Below are 24,033 nucleotides of genomic sequence, written 5' to 3' on the forward strand. Positions count from 1 at the left end.
CACAACTTTAGAATGCAAACATTTATTATCTTTACAAATATTGTCACTCTAAGACTTAAAGAATGTTGGAAAGGTTTGCTTGCTTAACCTTCGTGGCTTCTGTAAATGTTAATATTCACTTTTTCAGATATGTAATGTTTAAATTTTTGAAGTGGAAAATTTTCTAAGAGTTTCAACACTTTTGTTAACAAGGTTTGTATTTATCCATCTTCATTGTTTGATTTGTTTACTCAATCTTGCACATGTTAATGGCCACATCACTTCTGAAACCTGTGCTTATTATAGGTTTTGAGTCAATCCTCACTTTTCTCTCATAAACAATTGCAGTGATGGTTTTATATACTTCTGTATACTTTGATTGGAAATAAAATGTTTGTGTGTTTGATTTGTGCAGTAAATAAAAACTTGTTTAATAGATAATGTTGATAGTTGTACATAAAAAAGGAAACCATGCATTTTCTATACTTATTTCTATTTGTTGATATTTAGAGTTGTTTATTTCCGACATGTACAATCTTTACCTAAAAACCTAATCTATAATAATTACAATTCAATTGCTTGATTTGATTTTCAACCTAATAGCTGTTGTCCAAATAAAATTGATAATGATATATACATACACACATATATGTTTAAGAGTATAGACTGCTACTATATCTTTTGTATCCCAACTAGCTTTATGAGTCCTGGTATTAAGCAAAAGGCCTCATCAACACTAGATAAAGCAAGTGTAGTATGGTTGACATATCATGTATATTCTCTTTTCCTTTCATTCAGAGATAAAATGAAGTGGCAGCTAATAAATCCTTATTTCTGATAATTTTACATGATTCAAATTTAAAAAGTTGACTTACCTTATTGTATGTGAGTGATATGAGGAAGTTAGCTTATTTTATTGTATGTGAATGATATGAGAAAACTAGCTTATCTTACTATGTTATGGTTAGTATTCTTATATTCTTCACTAAAATAATTTGCATCTTTCCAGGTACAATGTTTTAAATTAAATTGTGTGCATTTCAACTAAGTGTAAGAGTTTGAAAGAAAGAAAATGTACCCAGTTGTTAATTGTGGACTTCTATGTAAGTGTACACTAAAGTAACTTAAAGTGCTATCTAATTTAGTGGAGTCTCCAATATAAAATATTTTATTTTTTCTCTAGATTGTACTTGACTGATATTTGATAAAAGTGGCATAAAAAACTATCTTAAAAATAACAACCAAGTGCTTTATAATTTGGGGAAGTGACGCTTGTGGATTATATATACATAGAACTGTTCAATAATTATTAAATATTTAGTAAAGTTACTCTATTGCAGCTTACCATCGATCATTTGAAGTGATACTGAAAGTTATGCAAAAAAAGGGTGAAAAAAAGTATTTTTGTTACTTATTAGGGCAAGGAACATCTAATGATGCATGTTCTGATATATACAGAGGAGAATCAGCTTTTTCTGAACCAGAGACTAGAGCCATAAGAGATGGCCTTTTACAGTTAAAGGGTCGACTGAAAGCATATTTTTCTTTCCATTCTTACTCGCAATTGTGGATGTGTCCTTATGGTTACGTCAAAAATTATCCTTCAAACTACAATAATCAAGTACGTGTAAATTTCTTTTAAGTTTAAGATTTTATTTTTGAAAGTGTTTAGAATGTTTTTATAGAGCAAAGCTATGTTGGACTACTTACTGTATCTATCACAAGAAACTGAACTCCAAATTTTAGAATCTTGTAAGTCTATAGACTTACCGCTATCCCACCAGTGGCCACGTAGAATGAGGTATCCTACTGAAGCATTGTGATGGATTCACTTGACTGACAAAATGTTTTTATTTGTTTTGAAGGGATTTAAACATTATGACAATAAAATTAGACAAAAAAGAACCTTTACTTAACAGGTAATAATAAAAAACTTTATATTTCATACAAGTTTCATTCTTGCAACTTCAAAGACCTTTAACTTTATTGCCAAAATATACTGAACAAGGGTTATGAACTTCCTACCAAATGTAACATGATTAAAGCTCATTTAGGAAGAGTTATAAAAATTTCTACTGGGATATCATCAGTAGTGTATTTAAGTAGGGGATAGAGGGGGGCTCAGCCCCAAGGCCCTTGGTCTTAATGGAGGCCCATTGATAATTTTATTCTATGTAAAATTACATGGGATGTAGGGCCCACAAAAATTATTAGCCCCTGGACCCACTCAACCTTAAATTCACCACTGGATATTATTTAGATTATTGACAGGAATTGACATGAACTTACAGCAAGTTTTGTATTCCAATATCAGAAACTTTTTAAGTTTAACTTGTGCAGTCATTAAATATACTATTATATCTGAAAATAATTGACTATGCATATTACACAACTGAGGTTAACATCAGAATAAAATTACCTTATCGTTAACTACTTAGAGATCTAAATCATCAAATTTCTTATTCTTTATAATTATGTATAGGTCTCTGATTCAATAAGATATTGATGACTTAAGAATATGTAGTAATATTTAAACTGTTTAAACTGAACTACTTTCATAATTTATTACTATAATTTTATTTAAAGAAACTATTCTGTATTTGTTGTTTTAGTAAATGTTCTGTATCAATGAAAACTATTTCAGTTATGTATATTGACTATACATGTAACAAAAGAAAAAATTATTTTGTTTAAATGATAACACAACATTAAATCTTGTCACTTAAAACAGTTTACAAGAGAATATGATGTTCTCTTAGGTTAGGGAAATGCTATGAAACAACTTAGTATCAAATTTTAAATTGTAAACTATTTTGCTCTTACATGGTGAATGGTTGCTAAAAAATTGTATCTGCATTTCATAAATGGGCAGTTAGCAGGTTTTTTATTTTTGTAGTATTTTGTTTTAACTTTTTAAAAAATAAAAGGAGTACAACATTAAATAATTATACAATAAAAAAAACTTATTAAAAACAGGGACCAGACCTAAAAAGACCCTACATTTTTCAGTGTTCTTGTGTCATCTGTCTGCCAAATACATCAATTATGATTTGAGAACAATAACTTCTCTTTATATGGCAATCCTCATGGATTGTTCTTACTTGAAGAACCATTAATGGTATCTTGTTCCTTCATAGTGCCTATCCTCAGAGCTATAGTCCATTGGAATTTTTCCCACTTCTACTAAGAATCTATATTTATATAAGTTTGTTTAGTTTAAACTCTTGCATGTTCATTATCCTCTATTTCTAGTAAATTTGAGTATTTCTGTGTTATCAAACACCCCTAGGGGTTTCTGAAATTGAGAAATTATTTCATTAGAAAAACTAATTAAAACAATCATGGCCTATCCTTCTGTGAGACTCCAAGTATTGATTTATTAATTTGGGGTTCTTGCATGTAACACATACCTCTTTATTTTTTCTGAATAAAATTATGTCCTTTATGCTGGAGCTCCATGAGAGTCTTTGGAAATGGACAGAGGGTACCTGGAGATGTCTTAGGAGAGCATCTTTCCCACTTTCACATGTATGTCATTAGAGGTATCAGAAATAGAAATACTGTTATCACTAAATACCTCAGCCCCAAACCAGATGGGTATCATCTGTGTTTTTGTTATTTATTTATTTATGTTTCTAATTTCATTGCCCTCACTTTGTTAAGCTCACCCTTGGAGACTGTTGGAATATTTCTTTGGTTTTTCCTGAGTAACCCACTAAGTTGACCAGTTGTATGACTTACTGGACATTTTAAAAATTAATAAAGGGGGCAAACTTTGGAGTATGTCTTTTCATAATACATGTTTCTGTTAATCCTACAAAAATATTCCAATGCAGAAACAGGACATATTGTTTCTTCCACTTATTTATCCAACCATCTGTGTTCCATTGTTAGATCCATACGTTTAATACACTGTTATCACTTGAAAAACCAACCCCTTTGTTTGAATTAGAAATTAAAAATTACTGATACTAATGCCTATTTTCTGAATATCCTTTCAATTGATTCTTTATTATAAGGTTATTGTGCTCCACTTAATCCTTCTCAAATCCTGTTATGCAAGTTATTTTATGTTTCTGAATTCAACTGATTTTGCTTAGCTACAGATGTATTGTAGGTGAGATTATTCTTTTCCTGCCCTGTAGCATGTAGTTTCACATTTTTCTGTTATTTCAAGTTCACTAGTTTTTGCTTCATTTACATTGTGTATGCTGGTTTAAAGTATTTAAGAGATAAGTCTGTCTTATTTAACTTTTACATTTTTAAATTTAACGTAAATTTCAAACAGGACTTACCTTAAAATGATAATAACTTCCCTTCATTGTCCTCACAACTGAATGGTATCAAATAAACTTTGCAGGGGTATTCCTCATCTGACATTTTTAATTATTTTATAAGAAGACCAATTTTGTATGGTATTGACAAATATCTTATTCTTACCTCCTTGTACCCACCCAAACTATTATATAATGTTTGCTATCCACTTCATTTAAGGGTGTATCAGTTATGATTTTTCATTTTTCAGCTACAAGCACTACAAATTGCTACAAATGCTATTTGGAATAAACATGGGAAATTTTACAGATATGGAAGTATTGCATTTCTAATCTGTAAGTAACAAACAATATATCTCTTGAATAAGTATTAGTTTTGTAGGATGTCCTGAAATATATCTTGAACTGTAAAACTCACCTGACATGAATGCCTTACTTGTAATGATTAACATTTACAAAATACATTTACTGACTCCATGCATGTGTTGTATATTTAACTACCAGTTGGTAAAAGGTCTGTTGAGCTCAAAACATGTACAATATGTTAATCAGGATGTCTATATGTGGTTTAATTATTCCTTCTCAACAATTTTGTATGTTACATATTTTACTTGTGTTTCATGAACGAGACTTGTAAATATTTGTGATGTGATACAAATACATGTGCAGATAAAGAATTTAATATATGTGACATAAAGTGTAAAAACATTATTATACTTAAGAAGTTGCACATTGTCAGGAAGTAAGGTAAATTATAATGAATAATAATTTCAAAACAAGGTAATAAACATGAGACAATTTTGAAATGTGCTTAAGATGCTAGTCAGGTTCACTACTTGCAGTTATTTATCTAAAGAAATTAAAAAAAAATGTGTAGACTTAACTTTTAATACATCTTTTTTTTATTCTGTAGGTGAAAATAAGTTACTGTGTTTCATAATTTATTGAATAGTGGTAATTATAAAAATTAGGCTTAAAATATTTAATTGTTTAGAGCAAAAAGTAAAACATTCAATTTACTATGACGATTTTTTAAAAACTTTCAGTGCTGACTGAATGATGGAAACCATTTTCACTGAAGATAAAAGAATTTCAGATAAATTTTTTATTTGTTTTACTTTATATTACAAGTTACACTTTTTCAAGGGTCCATGAATATTACAGGTTAAAAACAGATTTCAAATTATAGTAAATGAAAAGAACACTACAACAGTATAATGGAATGGTGCATAGTGAAATGTTCTAAAGGTATTGTTAAAAGTGTTAGAATCACAGATCATGAAAGTAAATGTTAAGAAAAAAATAAAATTAGTAAATAAATAATGATAGTATTATAGGGGAGGCATTGCATCTATTAATGACAAGGCATTTGAATTAAATTAAAAAAAGATTATTTAAATTTTCTGTCAAAGTTGATAGAAATCTCTAAAATTTTGATTTGATAAGGTGTCATGTTAATTATGCCATGTGTGTTGATGCAATGTTAAGCAGTGGCTTCTTTGTTGTCAAGATTTACAATGGCACAAATGTATTTTTTGAAATGGTCATGTGGTTGATGACTGAATTCAACTGTGGAAAAAAAATGCTCAAGAAATTTTGAAGAACTCTAAATCTACAATACCCATGTGACAATCTTAGGCCATCTCATTTCAAATTACCTGAACTGTATAGACTAACCAAAGGTCATAAATTTTAACACACTTGTAAGACCCATAGCCTCCATATATAACTCCATTAGCCATTTTATCTTGTCTACTTGAAAAGCTACTTTGCCCTTAACTTAAGAATATTCCTTCACATCTAAACAGGACTGATGACTTTCTTAACAGGTTACGTGGACATGGTTTACATATTCCTATTTGCTCTTAATGTATTGTATATGAACCCTTCCATTCTCATAAGAGAAAGTAGAAGCTTGGTTATGAATCTTAATAGATAGACTTCTCTTTATACTACCAATGATACTTCACAAAACTTGTTCAAAATTCTCTCAGATTTGTTCTCAACAACAGTTAATTTAAGTTCAGTTCAGTTCTCTATAAGCAAACTAAAGGTATTGCTATGGGCAACAATATTGTGTTGGCCTTTATCTTTAAGTATTTCATTCAGTCATCAACTCTTAGTAGAATTTTGAAACTAATACTGAACCAGCTATGTGGTACAAATATATTGATGCCATTTTTTCTAATGTGGAGTCATGAATTTCTTTCTCTTTTGGAATGTGTTAAGTTCTGTAATAAACAGCACCCTAACATAAAGCTCATGCTTCTCCATAGCAATAATGTTCAGAATAATATACCCCTTTTGATGTCATGGTCATTATTGTAAACAGCAAACTTATTACTACTATATAAATTCATTATTCTACACCATAACTCAAACCACCCATCAAACGGAATCTCATTATTTGTCAGTGTAATGGTATTGAAAAAAATCTACAACAATGCGGATGTTAAGATGTAAGATGAAACTTAAGAAGCTACTCTTTTCCAATGGCTATCAAGATAGTTATATTACAAAGACATTCTACAGTTTTGACACACAAGTTTTTAACAAATGACAGCCAAAAATGGAACCACCACATTAAAACACTGTCTCATGCATTATGTCCTTTATGTATAGCCTTTAACCACTTGTCTTTGTCAAGTGATTAGAAGATCTTGTTTGAATATCTACATCATACAAAAATGTGGTAAAAACTGAAGGATATACTTACTTATTCAACATTCCATGCAAACATAAAAAGTACTTTGCTAAGACTAACGGCTTAAAGAAATCCTGTGAAAGGAAATGTATACAGTGTTCAGCCACATATGAAGCTGAATCTATTCATCCATTTAGAGCTATGTCTGTTTTATTATACTTTAGGTAATCCATACAGCTGAGGGTATTTGGAATGAGATGGTCTAAGACTGTTTAGAAGTTGCATGAGTATAGTGGTTTTAAAGTTCTTTAAAAGCATTTTTTCCTCCATATGTTTCAAAGAACTCATATGCACCACTGTATATCTTGATAACAAAAGAAATCACTGTTGAATATCACATCAGCACATATGATATAATTAATGAAATAACTTATTAGATAAATATTTTGGAGATTTTTGACAACTTACTGGACAGGAAATTTAAATAATCTCTTTTATTCAGTCCAAACAACCTTCCATCAACTCTCTCCACACAGGCTTGGTCAATTTGACTGACCACATGACCTTTTCATAATCATATAAAGTCTTAATAGATTTGATACTACTAATCAGTGACGATGAGAAACCCACTTGTTGAGAAATTTATATGCAAACAAACGCAAAATTAAAGAAGCCTTACTTATACAACAACTTAAACCCAAAATAAACCAATATAAAGGAACGCCTTTATACCTATATTAATATAATAAAATAAATAAAATTATATATTCAAACATCTAATACCGCCCTCTACATTACGACACACAGTTACACAACCCCTTTCAAACATGTGGTCAGCTTCCGGTCAGTTACCTCTTTCTTTGTGAACCTGACAATGACCGAAGAAGGTCGAAACGTTGTTCGCTCTTCTATGTAAAAGTGTTTTCTCAGCCCAAACGAGCCGTTTTTGCATATAAATTTGATACTACTAACTTTTGATATAGTGTGTATATCATACAAAATTTGGCAATCTTTCAGTAAAAATAAGCCTTTAACAGACAAAAAATTATGTTTTTAATGCAGTATTTTAATAAACTGCAAAAAGATTTGTTCTTGAATTTATGGAGTATTTTGAATAGTCCATGTGCAAAGTGATGTTAAGGTTAAAAGTACTACTCATCATCTAAAAAATTTCAATTTTCATTTTTATAATTCCTAAGACCTAAATACATTTGAAATGTTTGTTTTCAGTATATTTTATCTGTTATCTTCTGTACCTTAACTATATAAGGTTGGTCAATTTGACTGGCATCTTAACCACAAAAAGTAACAAAACGAAATTAATATAAGTTACCCATCTTTCTGCAATGACTTCAAATGTAGCATGTGAAACTGCATTCATTTATCCTAAGTAGCTTTAAACTCATAATAGTGTGTATCTATACTCTTCAAAAAAAGAAACTCAAAAGGCAAAATTTGAGACAAATTGTTAACAAGTTTATTCCGGGCAGTTCTGTATGACATGTGTGAAACTTTCCATATTCACTGCTGAACATCCAAAGTCTGCAAAGGCGAAGTCCACGCTCACTAGGTGAAGTTTAACGTCACTAAACGTCAATAACGAGTATGCCCCCCGTGAGCATCAATAACTGCTTGGCATCTCCTGCCCATGGAAGCGATGAAATGACGAATCACATCCTGTGGAATGGCTGTCCACTCAGCCTGCAAAGCTGCTGCAAGCTGAGGTAGAGTCTGCGGTTGAGGTTGTCGCCGTCGCAGACGTCGGTCCAACTCGTTCCAAAGATGTTCGATGGGGTTTAAATCTGGTGATCTGGAGGGCTAGGGAAGAACGTTGATGTTTTGGTGTCTCAAGAAGACAGTGGTGAGTCGGGCTGTGTGAGGACAGGCGTTGTCATGTTGAAAAACGTCGTTGACGTTCACCATGATGGGTTGCACATGGGGCCTAAGAATCTCGTCGACGGTTGCGTACGGACTGATCGGAAATCCTACGCAGCCCTGGTATGGTTGAGGCAGTAGACGTCGCAGTGGTGGTCCTATCCCGAAGGTGACGTAACCGGATGTTGCGATCTTGTGCAGGCGTGGTCACACGAGGTCTGCCAGATCGTGGACGGTCACAAGTTGATCCATATTGTTGGTGACGATTCCATAGCCTTGTGATGGTGCTTGGGTGGACATTCACAGCTCTGTCAACATCTGATCGAGATTTGCCTGCTTTCAGGCGACCAATGGCGTTGTTGCGTTGTGCTTCAGTCAGTCTTGGCGTAACTGTATTGCGTGTCGGTGGCTTAACACTGAGCTATGGAAACCGAGAACCCGTCACTTTTATAGGGATTTTGCACATGTTGCACTTGCAGAACATGCAGATCTCTCAAACAAATTTATTGGACACGCATGCGGTTTGGTGAAAAATCTGATGTTTTCTTCCGTTTTCAAAGTGCACAACTTTTATTGTCATTTTGGTCTGACAATCAGTGCCTTAACACGTGTAACATTACATACTCTGAGCTTGTAACGTTATTACATATATTTCTCTTTAAAATAAAAAAAAATATCCCTTTTGCGTTTCTTGTTTTGAAGAGTATATTTATAATTAAATTTTACTGTTTTATTGTCCTTTCAACCATGTTTAACTATTATTCAAGCCCGTAGAAGTTGTAAATCACTTGGAAAATGTGCAACTCCAGTTATGCTATCAAATTATATTATCCTCAAACTACTCCAAGCTGCTTCTGTATATGCCATGTGAAATAGTTGTATTTTGTTATTATTGTTTATTTTCCTAATTTAACCCTAACTAATCTGAAGAGATCTCTATTTTTACATTTTTAACTACTATTCATACCATTATAAGTTGTAAATCACTTGGGGAATGTGCAGCTCCAGTTATGCTATGGAATTGCATTATCCACAAACTACTCCAAGCTGCTTCTGTACGTGCCATGTGAAATAGTTTTATTTTATTATTATTATTGTTTATTCTCCTAATTTAACCCTAACTAATCTGAAGAGATCTCTATTTTTACATTTTTAACTACTATTCATACCATTATAAGTTGTAAATCACTTGGGGAATGTGCAGCTCCAGTTATGCTATGGAATTGCATTATCCACAAATTACTCCAAGCTGCTTCTGTAATGTGCCATGTGAAATAGTTTTATTTTATTATTATTATTGTTTATTCTCCTAATTTAACCCTAACTAATCTGAAGATATCTCTATTTTTACATTTTTAACTACTATTCATACCATTATAAGTTGTAAATCACTTGGGGAATGTGCAGCTCCAGTTATGCTATGGAATTGCATTATCCACAAACTACTCCAAGCTGCTTCTGTACGTGCCATGTGAAATAGTTTTATTTTATTATTATTATTGTTTATTCTCCTAATTTAACCCTAACTAATCTGAAGAGATCTCTATTTTTACATTTTTAACTACTATTCATACCATTATAAGTTGTAAATCACTTGGGGAATGTGCAGCTCCAGTTATGCTATCGAATTGCATTATCCACAAACTACTCCAAGCTGCTTCTGTACGTGCCATGTGAAATAGTTTTATTTTATTATTATTATTGTTTATTCTCCTAATTTAACCCTAACTAATCTGAAGAGATCTCTATTTTTACATTTTTAACTACTATTCATACCATTATAAGTTGTAAATCACTTGGGGAATGTGCAGCTCCAGTAATGCTATCGAATTACATTATCCACAAACTACTCCAAGCTGCTTCTGTAAGTGCCATGTGAAATAGTTTTATTTTATTATTATTATTGTTTATTCTCCTAATTTAACCTTAAATAATCTGAAGAGATCTCTATTTTTACATTTTAATTACTTTTATAATAATAAATGAAGAATAAGTAAAAAATAAAGTACTTTCATGAGTATTCTTTTTTGCTGTCAACTGTCAGTGACAGTTACCATTACGTTTTTAAACTGATGATAGTAGTACATTAAATAATTTGTATTTAATTAAATAATGTACCAAAGAACATAGATTAATAAAAGCAGACAATTTCCTCTAACAACCACAAATTTTCTGGTTTTATAACTATGCAGCAAGAGTCATTACACATTATATTATTGTAGTTTTATAACATTTTTGGTTACTATCATTTAAAATCAGTTTTTTAACTTGTGAAATTCGCATACCCTTGAAAAAGTTGTTTGTCAAAACATTCGATAGAATAAATAAGCATTTATCTAAGTTTTTTTCATCTTTATTGAACATGTAAAATGAAACGTTTTCACTGTCCTGCTACTAAGTTTGGAGAGTTCAGTGTCATGAGATAGTATTATTACTTCATTTGGTTTCTTATTAAGAGGGTTAAGTATGTTCTATTAAAAAAAATTTGAATATGCAAACAGCAAGTCATGTGATAAAACACAGTGTATAGGTTGCATTAGAATGGCACATATCCAAACTATATTTGACATTGTTTGGTATGTTGTAGGAAGTCTGAGACCACCAAAGAGAGAATGCTTTTGGGAAGGGTACATATATGCCCTTTCCAACAAAAAATATTCATACACTCAGGTTATAGAGATGTGTTCATATCAGAGATTTAGATTTTACAAGGCTGTGATATTTCTTGTACTTTATGGCAATGAAGGACAAAGGAATATATAAAAACTTGAGACACTCAGAAAGAGACATGCAACAAGCTGTATCCCAACTATGGTAAGCAAAATAGAGCAGCTCCCCACAGGTACAGCAGTAAGTCTACGGATTTATAATGCTAAAATCAGGGATTCAATTCCCATCAGTGGACTCAGCAGATAGCCCAATTTGGCTTTACTATAAGGAAACACACACACACACAGAAAATGGAGCATCTTGTAATGGTTGATAATCTATGAATACAAAGCTCAGATAGCATCAAAAGCTGTCTATAAAACCCAGACAAGAACAAACGTAACATAATTAAGAAGGCTCTTCAGTTGAAAACGATGCCAACAGGTTAAGAATCATCTAAGATAAGTCCTTTAGTCATTCCTTCTGTTTAACTAAATTAAAATAAATATATTGTGCTTGTGAAAGAATATATGTATATATATATATAAACTTCTATACAATATGGTGTCTTGATTGCAATTCCTCCCATAATATCATGATAATAAATGTTGATTTAATTACATATTATTATTCTACTAAGGTACTTTAAAGAGATGTTTGTGGTAATGGTTAGCTGTATGGTGATGCTAAAAATAATTTGATCATTCTATACATACACCATTATTCTTTCTTTCATGAATGAATCTATTTAAAAATGCGCTTTTGAAATTGAAATGAAAAATAACGTATTGTAAGTAGCTTAACAATATTAATTTTTTTATAGACCCTGCTGCTGGATCTTCAATAGATTGGGCATATGATAACGTTGGTGCTAATTACTCTTTTGCTTTGGAGCTTCGTGATAAAGGTGAACATGGATTTTTTCTTCCTCGTACTGAAATAATCCCAACAGGAGAGGAAACTTTGGCTGGTATTGAAGCTATATTTTTAAGCAATTCCAACAACTAATTATTTCTCTTATCATTTGTTCCATTTAAACCTTTCTGAAAGTAAATACTTTTCAGATTTAAAACTGAATTATTTTTCTGGAACCAATTAGGAATGAGCAAGAGCATGATGGGTTCCTAATATAATTTTAGTAATGATGACTCATAATTTTTTATCCAACAACACATATATCCAAAAAAGAAAGATTTTTTATATATATTACTATCAGGAGTTTTTTTTTAAATACATGTATAACTATCAGCATATTGGACATGTATTTTAGCTAAAGTATTTAGTAAATCTGAAGCAGGGTTTAGTGTACTGTAGTCTAATTTTATTTGTAAACTAATGAAGCATCATTAGAATTGTAGTTACTTTATTTTAAATGTGGTAAAATTAATGCATCTGCATTATGTTGAAGGTTTATGACAGTCACCTGTTAAATTACTTAATTAAAAATAAAGCTAAAATCCACTATATAAAATCTGCATGTTAATCTATTCATAAGCAGAGAGAAAATATTTTAATACTATATATACCACCTAAAGTTGTAGATAAGGTTTCTAAATGTTAATTAAGCGTAATTTCTTTGGTTTTGGAATATGACTTTAACTAATATTCCATGTTTGCTTTTTTTATATTGATTACTTTATCAGTTGATGTTTTTTATTGATTATAACACATTTATATACTATGTTTTATTGCTTTTTGGGTGATATATATATATATGTTGATTTTTTTCATTTTCCAATGATAAGAGTATTTTCTTTCTCCAAAATGTGTTACACCTGAACTTTATTTGCACATAAAAACAACTGATAGCAACAACATAAAAGTTACCTAAACATAAATACAAGTTTTAAAAACACATTTCTAATCAATTAGAAAAATGTTTGTTTTTTGTCTTACATTTAAAATAATTTTATTTTCATTTTACTTTGAGACCAGTAAATGTTTTCAGGCAGGCGGTTGCACAGCTTGTGTAAGGATGATGCTAATTGTTTTGTTGATATAAATGGTATTTTAAATATCTCCTACAAGGCCATTAGAACTTAACATTACTGTACAATGTTTTTTTAAATATAACGATATTTATTTAATGACTGAGTCAGAAGACATATTCTGGGAATATATGTAAATATCATAGCAAAAATTTTGAATTTTTTGTTCTCTATTATGTTTTTTTTTTTTTTATTATTACATAACTCAAAAACCAAGACAATGATGTCATCGAATATCATAGAAGTGAAATAGTTTCAAACAGAGTATCTGCTTTCACAAATATTACTATTAACTAGTAGTAATTTTTAAAAAATCATAATTGTAGTGTAACCAGTGTTATTGTTACCCCTTGAATTTCACTTTCTTAAAGAAGTTGGATATTCCTTTAACCCTTTTTGCTGCATAGTTTGGATATATTTGAATAAGTATTTATAAATGACTGATTTAGGTTTACCTCCTGGCTACCAAAAAAATTTCCTTCTACTGTGAAATACAGGAATATCCCCTGGTACTTAAAACAGTTGCCAAACCTGTGTGTGTGTTGTCATCTGTGTTCTAATCTAAGAAATCTGGATGTTCATATGCCTCATTACAAAATTGGAATCTGTAAAAAGATAGCTTCTTTATATCTTGGATATTCTTGTTTAAATAATTTGTTTTATTGACAATAATATTGGCCTCTTATTGACTTAGTTTTGCCTTCATATAAACTATTTACTGGAGAACACTTTCCTTCTAATTTATCTCAGTTTTTTTCTTTAAATCATTATATTTCACTATCCAATATGGTTTTCAAGGAATATTACCCTCATATATAGGAAATATATAAAAACACTGTCAATTCCCTTTAAGATTATAAATATATTTTTATTTTTCTAGTGGTGGTTGGCCTTTAGAAAGTTTGATAAGTATATGAATGATAAGGGCTGGCTTTAAGATTTGTTTATATTTATCTATTAATAGTTTTGAGGTTGGAAGAGCGAATATGGACCAATAAGGTCTAATGTTGTCGCAGATGTTGAGCTTAGATATGTTAGTTTAAATTCAACATATAGTTATGGGTAGTTTATGATATAAATCTAGGTAAATACATTGTATTGTTAACCTTACATGTACATCAAAGACTAGTTATTGTAACTTCTAATAAAGTTCTCTAAGTTCTATATAATTAAAGATATTTTATTTTTTTACTTTCGTGCAAAGATAAACTATTATTAAAATTACTAATATAATTAGTTCTTAAACATTAGGCTAAACAGGAACAGTTGAAGGAGTAGAACGAAAAAGTACCTTGATTTTCACTGTTAATTATTATATGAATATGTCAAGAATACATTTCGTGAATATTCTTAATTATGATTGGCCCATAAAGGGATTTACTAATGTTGACTGCCTCAGTTGCACTTTTCTGCTCCTTTGCTGGTTAAGCTTGATTTCACAAAATTTATTTATTTTAGTTACTTATGAAATGTGATGTTGGGTTATACTATGGAATGGTAGTGCTTGCCTCATCAAACATGATGGGCAATAAGCACGTTTAATAAAAATTACTTTGCATTTTGTTTCACATTGTATTTAGTGTATTTTTATTTATTCAAGTTAGTAGTATAGTTTTTATCCTTGCTAACCATTTTCTGCTGTTTCTTTTGTTATTGTGGTCAGTATTCATACTCTAAGCCATCAAAGCATTAAGTAATACCACGACTACAATCGATAGGAAATCGAAACTGAAGCTTTAGAATCATTTTTGTATTTTTCAGGGATGTTTTTTGAAATGTAAATCAGTAAAAAAGGTTTTATGCCCTTGAATAGAAGAAAATTGAATGAGTATGTGTGTATTATGCAAGCTTAATAAGCATTATCAACATATCTTTTCCATATGTTTAAGTTTGTTTTTTTCAGTAACTGTATACTTTGTTCACCAATCCAGTGTTATTCTTGATGAGTAAATAATGAAAATTAAGTATAGACAACTCCTTTCGTTCCATAAATTATGTAATAACGTTTAAATTATATTTAAATATAGATGCTATTGATAATACTGTTCAAACCATAAATTTCTTAATTTTTCGTAGCAACAATGTTTAGTCTCTGTTTCTATTAAAGATGAGAATAAATTTTGTAGTGAAGAATAAAACCAAAAACAAAGTAACTGATTTAAATAATATACTTATAGGAATTCGTAACTTTTAGGTTTTGCTACACGAATATTTCTCTCTTATTATAGTGATCAGTTGTGAATTGAAAACTTAGTTTTCAGGAGATCATGTATTGGATCAACTTTATATATATATAGCAAGAAATCAAGGCTATTAATATCCAATTCTATCTTATACATGTATGTATATATTTCAGAGAAAAGTAATACTAATAAAGTTAAGTAAACAAAATCAAAAGGAAGGACAACATTAAAAACAGCAAATCTAAACCTCTGACTAATTATATTAGTTTGTTATAATCTAAAAACAAGCTGAAAAAAATAATAAAAAAACGCTGCACTAACTGAAAAGATCCCAGGGTACAAGCTTTTTATATCCCACATTATATATATGAAACATCTTTTATTATTTTTGTAAACATCTTTAGTTTAGAATAGCTTAATTTTAAGAAAGAAATATATCTTCTCATCAGTACATTTGTGTATGTATGTGTGTGTATACATTACACAAAGGGCTGCTAAGATCCATCATGGACCCAGAGAAACATTTTTTCTTTTCAAATAGTTTTTAAAATGCCACATAAACGTATAAATGATTGAATGCACATTTAATGTTTGTTTAAAATTTTCTGTACTGATCTGTTACATCCGTAACAAAATTTTTACCATTTCTTTAAGCTCCCTGATAGGTACTGAAATATATCCCTACCATTTCAGTAGAGCTGCTTGTATGTATATATAAACATTGCATAAAATATTCATTGAAATATTCATTCAAATATTCATTCAAATATTAGCATGTCAAACCAAGGGTCCGAGCGGCTCTTCCCTTTCACGGGGCACGTGAACAACGGTGACTGTTTCCCTATCCCTCTCGGTCCGAGCGGGGATAAAAGCAGTACGTGCGTTCGACCGCACGCCTACGAGTTAATCCGAGCGATTAGCCGGTCTCAGTCAGAGACACACGGGATGCTGGACCCGCAGCGTGCTCTGCACGAGTCGTTGAATTTCAGCTTGTCAAACCAAGGGTCCGAGCGGCCCTTCCCTTTCACGGGGCATGTAAATTTTTTTAAAAAAAAAAAAAAAAAAAGAAAAAAAAAAGAAAAACTTTCCCAGCTACTTCCGGGCACGGTCTGGGTAGACTATTCGGCGCCCAGGCCGTGAAAGTGGGTTTTCTCGGGGTACTCCCGTTTCCCCCCACAGCAAAATCTCTGGCATCGGACCTGTAGGTCCCAGCCTCATTCTGAAAAGGGCCGTTTACCCAGTCAAGGGTATCTGATCAATTACAGTAAATTTTAAAAAACCAATTCGCCAGCCGCTAGGGTTCTCCATCCTCGAGCCAAAGTCTGGCTCACTTCACTTTCGCTGCTTTCGTCCAGTTCTCCCGTCCTTCCTCTCACTCACAAATACTTTTGAAATGTTAAAAATAAAGTAAAAACTCCATGGATATTGTAAAACATTTCTCACGTAAGGGGACGAAGAGGAACTATAAAGTTCCTGAACACCCCAGTTGGAGAGAGAACTCTTCTGATTTCTCTCTCTCTAAACTGAACCCCTGCCACGTTAGTTTAGTTAGTTAGTTCATTGACAGAATGGGCTTCAAGTGTGGAAACAAGTTCATGACGAAGTTACCACCTGATCCACAAGACTGCAGCTAACAGTTTCCACGTATACCACCAACATAGTTTATCAGTTTTTGTTTGTTTGTTTTTTGTTTTTTTTCTTCTTTCTTTCTTTCTTTCCAGCTACTTCAGGGCACGGTCTGGGTAGATTATTCGGCGCCCAGGCCGTGAAAGTGGGTTTTCTCGGGGTACTCCCGTTTCCCCCCACAGCAAAATCTCTGGCATCGGACCTGTAGGTCCCAGCCTCGTTCTGAAAAGGGCCGTTTACCCAGTCACAGGGTATCTAATCAATCATAGTAAATTTTAAAAATCAATTCGCCAGCCGCCAGTTTACTCCGTTCTCGAGCCAAGGCCTGGCTCACTTCACTTTCGCTGCTCTCGTCCAGTTCTCCCGTCCTTCCTCTCACTCACAAATACCCCACTCCATTTTTGAAATGTTAAAAATAAAGTAAAAATTCCACGGATATTTTAAAACATTTCTCATGTAAGGGGACGAAGAGGAACCACAACGTTCCTGATCACCCCAGTTGGAGAGAGAACTCTTCTGATTTCTCTCTCTCTAAACTAAACCCCTGCCACGTTAGTTTGTGTTTGTTGTGTTCATTGATAGGCAGCAGGAACACAAAAGAACAAGGAAGGCAGCGGGCGCGAAAATTACCCACTCCCAGAACGGGGAGGTAGTGACGAAAAATAACGATACGGGACTCTATCGAGGCCCCGTAATTGGAATGAGTACACTCTAAATCCTTTAACGAGGATCTATTGGAGGGCACGTCTGGGCTTTCCAGAGCTAATCACCGAGCAAGTCAGACGTGCTAATATCTCTGCCAATATGTTCTTTAGAACGAAACGTTCATCCACGCCAGTCAAGCCGTTAGTACCGCCGGTAATCGTCGATGGTCTACCGTCGAACCTCACGCCGTTCCAAGTCGCCACGTTGATCGCCCGAGCCAAGCCAGGGGCAACCATCGAACCGTCCAGGACCCGAATTTTACGCCGGGGCGGAATTCTCATCCAACCAGCCACTACTGCAGACCAAGTTTATCTATGCCAACCGTGGAACACCGAATTTAATGTAAATTGTTCCCCTACTAAAAGTCCAGTCAGCCTTTTCTCAGTATTCCTCAGGGGCGTCGACCCATCAATAGAACCAGAAGAAATCAAACAAGCCATAGAACCTCAAATTCAAGCCAATGTATATGCTGTTCATCGAATTTTTTCTAAGAACACTAACCTTCCTACGTACTTTATGAAGATAGTAACAACGTCGAAGTACAGTGCTGATTGTATTTTACGTGACGGCTGTTATTATCACATATTCCACTTTAGAGCCGAACGCCCACATCGACGACCTTTCAACACTTGGTCAAACAAAGCATCCAGACATCAGAAACAACCAACGGACAACTACCAACAAGAAACTACAAAAATACCGTCGAGTCCAGAACTAACCAGAAGAAACACGAAGACAGATACCAATAACTCGACCCAGAAGACGTCAATTCCCTCTGCCACCGACACGCCAAGTGTCAGCAACCTAAGAAAGAAAGAGGACAGATCATGCCAGACTTCAATCCAAGTTCCACAGAATTTAACAACCAGCCAGACTCAAACCACTACAAAGATATCCATCGACGCGACAGTTCAAACTGAAAAACAAACTACCTCCACGCAGAAAACTCAAACTAAAATTACAAGAAGAAACAAAGCATCACAGACCAGCGAAGAACAGCCAGTTGTTCCACCACAGAGACCACGTTTTTCACTTGCACCAATGGGCTTCAAGTGTGAAAACAAGTTCATGACAAAGATACCATCCGATCTACAAGACCGCAGCTAACAGTTTCCAAGTATACCACCGTCACAGTTCATCAGTTGTTTTTGTTTTTCTTTATTATTTTGTGTTTTTTTTATATTTTATTATTTTTATTTATTTATTTTTCTTCCCAGCTACTTCAGGGCACGGTCTGGGTAGATTTTTCGTCGCCCAGACCGTGAAAGTGGGTTTTCTCGGGGTACTCCCGTTTCCCCCACAGCAAAATCTCTGGCATCGGATCTGTAGGTCCCAGCCACTTTCTGAAAAGGACCGTTTACCCAGTCACAGGTTATCCAGCCATAGTTAACAGTAAATAGTAAATTTTAAAGGAATTCGCCAGCCGACAGTGTACTCCATTCTCGGGCCAAGGTCTGGCTCACTTCACTTATGCTGCTCTCGTCCAGTTCTCTCACTCATAAATACCCCACTCCACCTTAAAAACATTAAAAAGAAGTAAAAGAAAAAACCCCACGGACATTTTAACAATTTCTCACGTAAGGGGACGAAGAGGAACCACAACGTTCCTGAACACCCCAGTTGGAGAGAGAACTCTTCTGATTTCTCTCTCTCTAAACTAAACCCCTGCCACGTTAGTTTGCGTTTGCGTTTCATTGATAGATTGTTTAGGCAGAGTTGCCATCCATTCTACAAAGTTTCATCATTGAATAAAATATTTCATGAGTATTTTAAAATATCAATGAATCAAATATACAAATAGCACACTAATAAACAATGTTTGTGGAAAAAAGGGATTTGATCTTCACGTAAAGATTTATTGATATGAGGTTAACTGTGACCAGTGACTTGGAAGGTATTTGAATTAACTCTGTATCTGTTACTTTTAAAATTAATAACAATATGTAACACAAATTTTGTTCCTGGATAATATGTGTTATTTCTTAACTTCTTGTGTTGTAAAAGTATAGAAAATGGCCATTACTCCCTTCAAACTTTGCTTTTGTGGCCTGGATAATAAAATTTAGAAATTAACCTATTTTCTATGTATAAAGGGGCAAATTTGAACATTTTAATTTACATAAGGCCTGAATAAAACAACATATGAATCAAGATTTACATGTATTTATACTAGAGTTATACAAAAATGTTTAGAAGTGAGTAGTTTTTCGAGATTTGCGACTGTAATGTAAATCACTTTCACGTATTAGCCCCCAATGTTAGTCTCCCGTCATGTTTTCATTATACGCTCTCAGGTCACAAAAGCAAAGTTTGAAGCGAAAAATATGTTTTTCATTTACATTAGGCATAAGAAATTGGGAAATAACACTTTCTGCCTTGGAACATGAAAAAGGAAAAAAACTGTTACTTAGTGTAATATAATATTTCAATTTTGACAATGAAATATTCAGCAGAATGTGAATTTTGATGGAGGAGATAATAGTAACAAAGTAACTCGTGGTACCTCTGAGAGAAAGCATAGCTTTATCTAGTATTATTTGTAAACAGTGGTGCAAGATATTTAAATGGGATCGAATTCAAATATTGACGAATAGACAGAATTATTAGTAAATGAAGTTCACGAGCGTGAAGTTTTATATCAAGAGAAAAGTAAACATGATGTACCTAGTGTTTTATGTGGTTGTGGTAGAATATATTCAGTCATGCAGATTAAAATATTTTAAATGAGCATACAGTTTTATTGACTTTATTTTATTACAAGTTGCAGTAATAACGCCTGAAAATGTAGGCTGTAAATGTAATAGGTAAAAACAAAAAGTAACACTCATATGGTGAAAGTTTTGTAAGTCGCACATGAAACAAGTTGTAATAAACTTGTAACTGAAGAAAAGTCCCTAAGGAAAAAAAAAGTTAGGGGGCTTTAATGGTTAAAGGTAAGGATTTGTGTCGCCTGGCCAGAGTCAATTTGTGTGTAGGAATCGGTTTTAGTATAGGAGAATATTTCTCCGATAGGCGGCGATATAATCTTTCTTAGTTTCCTAAACTTACACCTACTTGTACATAGTCATGCATGTGGTACGAGTATACGCAAACGACATGAAAAATAACTGAACAAATTCAAACATTTATATTAAACAAGATGTTCTGAATATATGTATGATATGCTTTTATGGCTTGTATCCATTCTTATTTTACCAATCTTAAACCAGTCTAACTACTGAAAAAAACATTGAGCAAAATTCACTAATTTTCCAGTGTCAAAATGGTAATTCTGTGGGCATATGAATCAAATCAATCACTGTTATACGAGGGCTGTTCAAAAAATACGCGGACTGACGTCATAAAACAAAATGTACTTTATTCAGAAGTTACATGTCTGGGACTCCTTCAAAGTACTCTCCTCCCCAACGCACACTCTTATCCCAACGGTGTTTCCACTTGTTGAAACAGTCCTGGTACGCTTCTTTTGTAATGTCCTCCAGCTCCTTCGTCGCATTTGCCTTAATCTCGGGAATCGTCTCAAATCTTCCTTTCAAGGGTTTTTTGAGTTTGGGGAACAAGAAAAAATCGCAAGGAGCAAGGTCAGGTGAGTAGGGGGGGGGGAAGAACAGTGATCGAGTGTTTGGCCAAAAACTCACGAGTTCTGAGGGCTGAATTTCGCAGCAACGCTGTGCATCTTGAATTTTTCGGTCAAAATCTCGTAACAAGATCCAACTGATATCCCACACTCTTCAGCAAGCTCCCTGACAGTCAGACGTCGATTTGCCCGCACCAAGGTGTTGATTTTGTCGACGTGTGGGTCGTCAGATGACGTGGAAGGACGTCCAGGACGCTCATCATCTTCAATGGACTGTCGACCATCCTTAAAACGTTCATGCCACTTGAAACATGCCGTACGATTTATAGCAACATCACCGTAAGCCGTGTTAAGCATAGCAAAAGTTTCAGTCGCAGATTTTCCAAGTTTAACACAAAATTTCACAGCAAATCGTTGCTCCTTCAGGTCATTCATTCTGAAATCCGCCAAACGAAAAAATCGCACTTCACTTAAAACCGCGTAGCTAATACACAAATGAAGATATCTGCAATCGGAAAATGGCGTCGTAATCAGCTGATCTGTGCGAACCTAGCGACACCAAGCGGATTCCCCTGGAACCAACTGAAGCCGCGCAATTCAAACAGTCCGCGTATTTTTTGAACAGCCCTCGTATACCAGTGGGCAGAATACAAATAACTCATTGTGTATTTAATGTAACAAACTTGTATCTGCTTACTAATAATAATTATATTACACTTTAAAAAATTCTTAAAATAAGCTTTAAAACCAATCAATTTAGACTTTCCAATATTGAATTTTAACTTGCACTTTAGAGTACATTTCCTTTTGTTTTGAATTTGTAATAGTTAAGTGTAGCATTCCCCTAAAAAAAAAAAAAACTGAATCAAGAATTAAAATACAATTCTAGAACAAAATCAAAGTGAAAATAAGGTTCCTAAAGTTATAAGTTTAAAATCAGAGGCCTTTCAAAAAACTGTTTTAGTTTTTACAGGCCGAAAATAATTTTCTGTTATTTAAGAAATAAATTATCTCTGCGCATGCAGTTACTTACCAGCCCAACTGGTTGGAACCATGCTAGATTCTTGATAAACTTACCTAACAACTATGGGAGTTAAACAAACTTTAAAACAAAAAAAAATGTTTAAATCTTTACAAAACCGCTGTTCAGTTCATTGCCAAAAAATTTTACTAAAGTAATAGGAAATCTATTAACATCAATCTCGTCACGAAATATAATTTAAAATTATGATTTTTTTTCTAGCCGTTGCTACTTGAACAGTGAGAAACTAGAAAAACACAGTAAGATTAACTGTAAATTATAAAACACCCAGAGCTGAAAGGACGAGTATATTTTTGTGGGATGGGGAATTCGAGTCCATTGCGAGTCGAACCCACTAACCACCAGGCCAATGAGAAAGTTAAATCAAACTTGTTTCCAACATGCACACTTATATTCCTGTGACGCTTCATCCGTAGGTCTTAAACCAAACGGGTGTAATGGTAGAAGAAGACGCTGAATAGTAAATAACCTCTTTGTGTAACACGAAAGGTTCCGAAACGAATAATAGTTTATATACTACCAGAAAATATATAACACTGGAGGTCATATTTTGTTTATCAAATGTTTTACTCCTCCTGATTTTAAATATTATTTTATACGATAGGACAGGCCAGCTAAATTTTTCTAGTTTTTGCTTATCACGTAAGGGACAGAAAATTTCCTTCTATCTCCCTTCGGTTTTTTTTTTTTTTTTTTTCCTTTTCCTACAGTCACTTTTAGTTAGATGGCGCTCATAACCTTGCTGCAAGTGGATAGTCAAACTATACATTATAGATAGGTGTATTGTTCTTAAACTTACAAGATGGTATTAAACGCAGGAGGGACAACTATCTACCTGATTTCCCTTTAATTGTGCCCCTATTAAAAATATACCAAGATTATTCTTATTCATTCTAACACGTTCTTTTAATGTTCGTATGTAAAACGCAACCCCCTTTTGTATTTGACATTTGTAGACTCACCCAGAGCAGGAGAGAAACAAACGGTAGACTAGAATGAATGGAAGATTATTACTCCACAAACAAAACAAGAGTATAAAATAAGAATGCAGCATATTGAATATTTTTACTTCAGAAGATTTAAATTTAAAGTGATAGTTTTAAAAGGCATTTTAAGTTTTCATAAATTAGATCAATCAAACCGTCCTCTTTGTTAACTTTAATTTCTTTATATAGCTGAATGATAACATTTTAAATTACTCTTAACATGAAATAGACTGACTCGTAAATTCACGGAAATTTTTGAAGTCCTACTATTATAAGGACGTAGCTTACGAGAAAAATAGGAAAAGAAAAATGTAATGTAATTAAAACAACTAATCTGTGTTTAAATTACATGTATTAATGGTTATTAAATATAAACAATATGGTTAGGGGAAATTAAATTACGTATGGATAAAGAAGATGAATTAATTTTTTGTCCAATTATTTAATGTTCGTTTTCACAACCATCCATTACAATTATGACTATACTGCAAAGGCATAAATTTAT

General features: G+C 33.0%; 1 protein-coding gene across 1 annotated transcript in view; it reads left to right on the plus strand.

Moving 5' to 3' along the window:
* Positions 1-15,229, plus strand: part of LOC143248293 (carboxypeptidase B-like) — a 28,998-nt gene extending 13,769 nt beyond the window's left edge. The window contains exons 9-11 of the mRNA XM_076496688.1: positions 1,398-1,600; positions 4,505-4,589; positions 12,245-15,229. Of these exons, the coding sequence (XP_076352803.1) occupies positions 1,398-1,600; positions 4,505-4,589; positions 12,245-12,429 (473 nt within the window). The 3' untranslated portion in view covers positions 12,430-15,229. The remainder of the gene's footprint in view (positions 1-1,397; positions 1,601-4,504; positions 4,590-12,244) is intronic.
* Positions 15,230-24,033: the final 8,804 nt, after the last annotated feature.

Source organism: Tachypleus tridentatus, chromosome 1 (assembly GCF_004210375.1).
Source record: "Tachypleus tridentatus isolate NWPU-2018 chromosome 1, ASM421037v1, whole genome shotgun sequence".
NCBI classification, from domain to species: domain Eukaryota; kingdom Metazoa; phylum Arthropoda; class Merostomata; order Xiphosura; family Limulidae; genus Tachypleus; species Tachypleus tridentatus.